Source organism: Microtus ochrogaster, unplaced genomic scaffold, assembly GCF_000317375.1.
Source record: "Microtus ochrogaster isolate Prairie Vole_2 unplaced genomic scaffold, MicOch1.0 UNK681, whole genome shotgun sequence".
NCBI classification, from domain to species: Eukaryota; Metazoa; Chordata; class Mammalia; order Rodentia; family Cricetidae; genus Microtus; species Microtus ochrogaster.
The window spans coordinates 5,932-6,563 of NW_004949779.1; the positions used below are offsets into that span (position 1 = coordinate 5,932).

At 44.0% G+C, this 632-nt stretch overlaps 1 gene segment (V, D, J or C); it reads left to right on the plus strand.

Annotated features, from left to right (window-relative positions):
• The window catches only part of LOC101983141, a 2,691-nt gene extending 2,108 nt beyond the window's left edge, over window positions 1-583 (plus strand). Inside the window, 1 exon segment of the V gene segment in view lies at window positions 547-583. Within this exon segment, the coding sequence occupies window positions 547-583 (37 nt within the window).
• Window positions 584-632: the final 49 nt, after the last annotated feature.

Here is a 632-nt window from a genome sequence, read left to right on the forward strand (position 1 = left end):
CTTTGGTTTCTAAAAAGAGATAAAAAGAAAGAGCATGGAGTTGGGTGAGTGAGAAGGTCTGAAAGCTCTTGGAAATGATGGAGGAGGAGAGACAATGATCAGAATATACTGTTGAAAAAATTTCAATAAAAAAGTCAAAAAATCTTGCTAGGATTCTCGAAGGCTCTCCTTAACCCACTGGAGCTATTAGTTTCACACCAGCCTTCTGCATTTATGAATTCCTTTTCCTCACACATCTTCCCCCAAGCTCCCGTATAAGTGATACATTAGAAATTGAGTGTCCTGGGCTCTACATCATTGTCCTCCACAATCGTGCAGTGGAGGTGGGTGGAGTTTCTTGTTCAGATGAAAGAGGAGTTCAGTGATTAGGAGAGAACTGCTGTGTGTAAGCACAAGTGTGTCTGCTCACAAGACTTGACACCATCACAGCTGGAGAGAAGACGCCCCAACAATTGGACAGGAACAATGGAGAGGAAACTGGGAGCTGTGCTGGGGATTCTGTGCATGTGGATTTGCTGTAAGTTGTGCTCACTTAAATTGCTTTAGGGATTCTGCAAAGATGTCAGTGGTGAAGGGGGAATGACCGAAAACAGGTCCTGTGCAGTCATCCTTATGGTGTCTCCTGGGATATT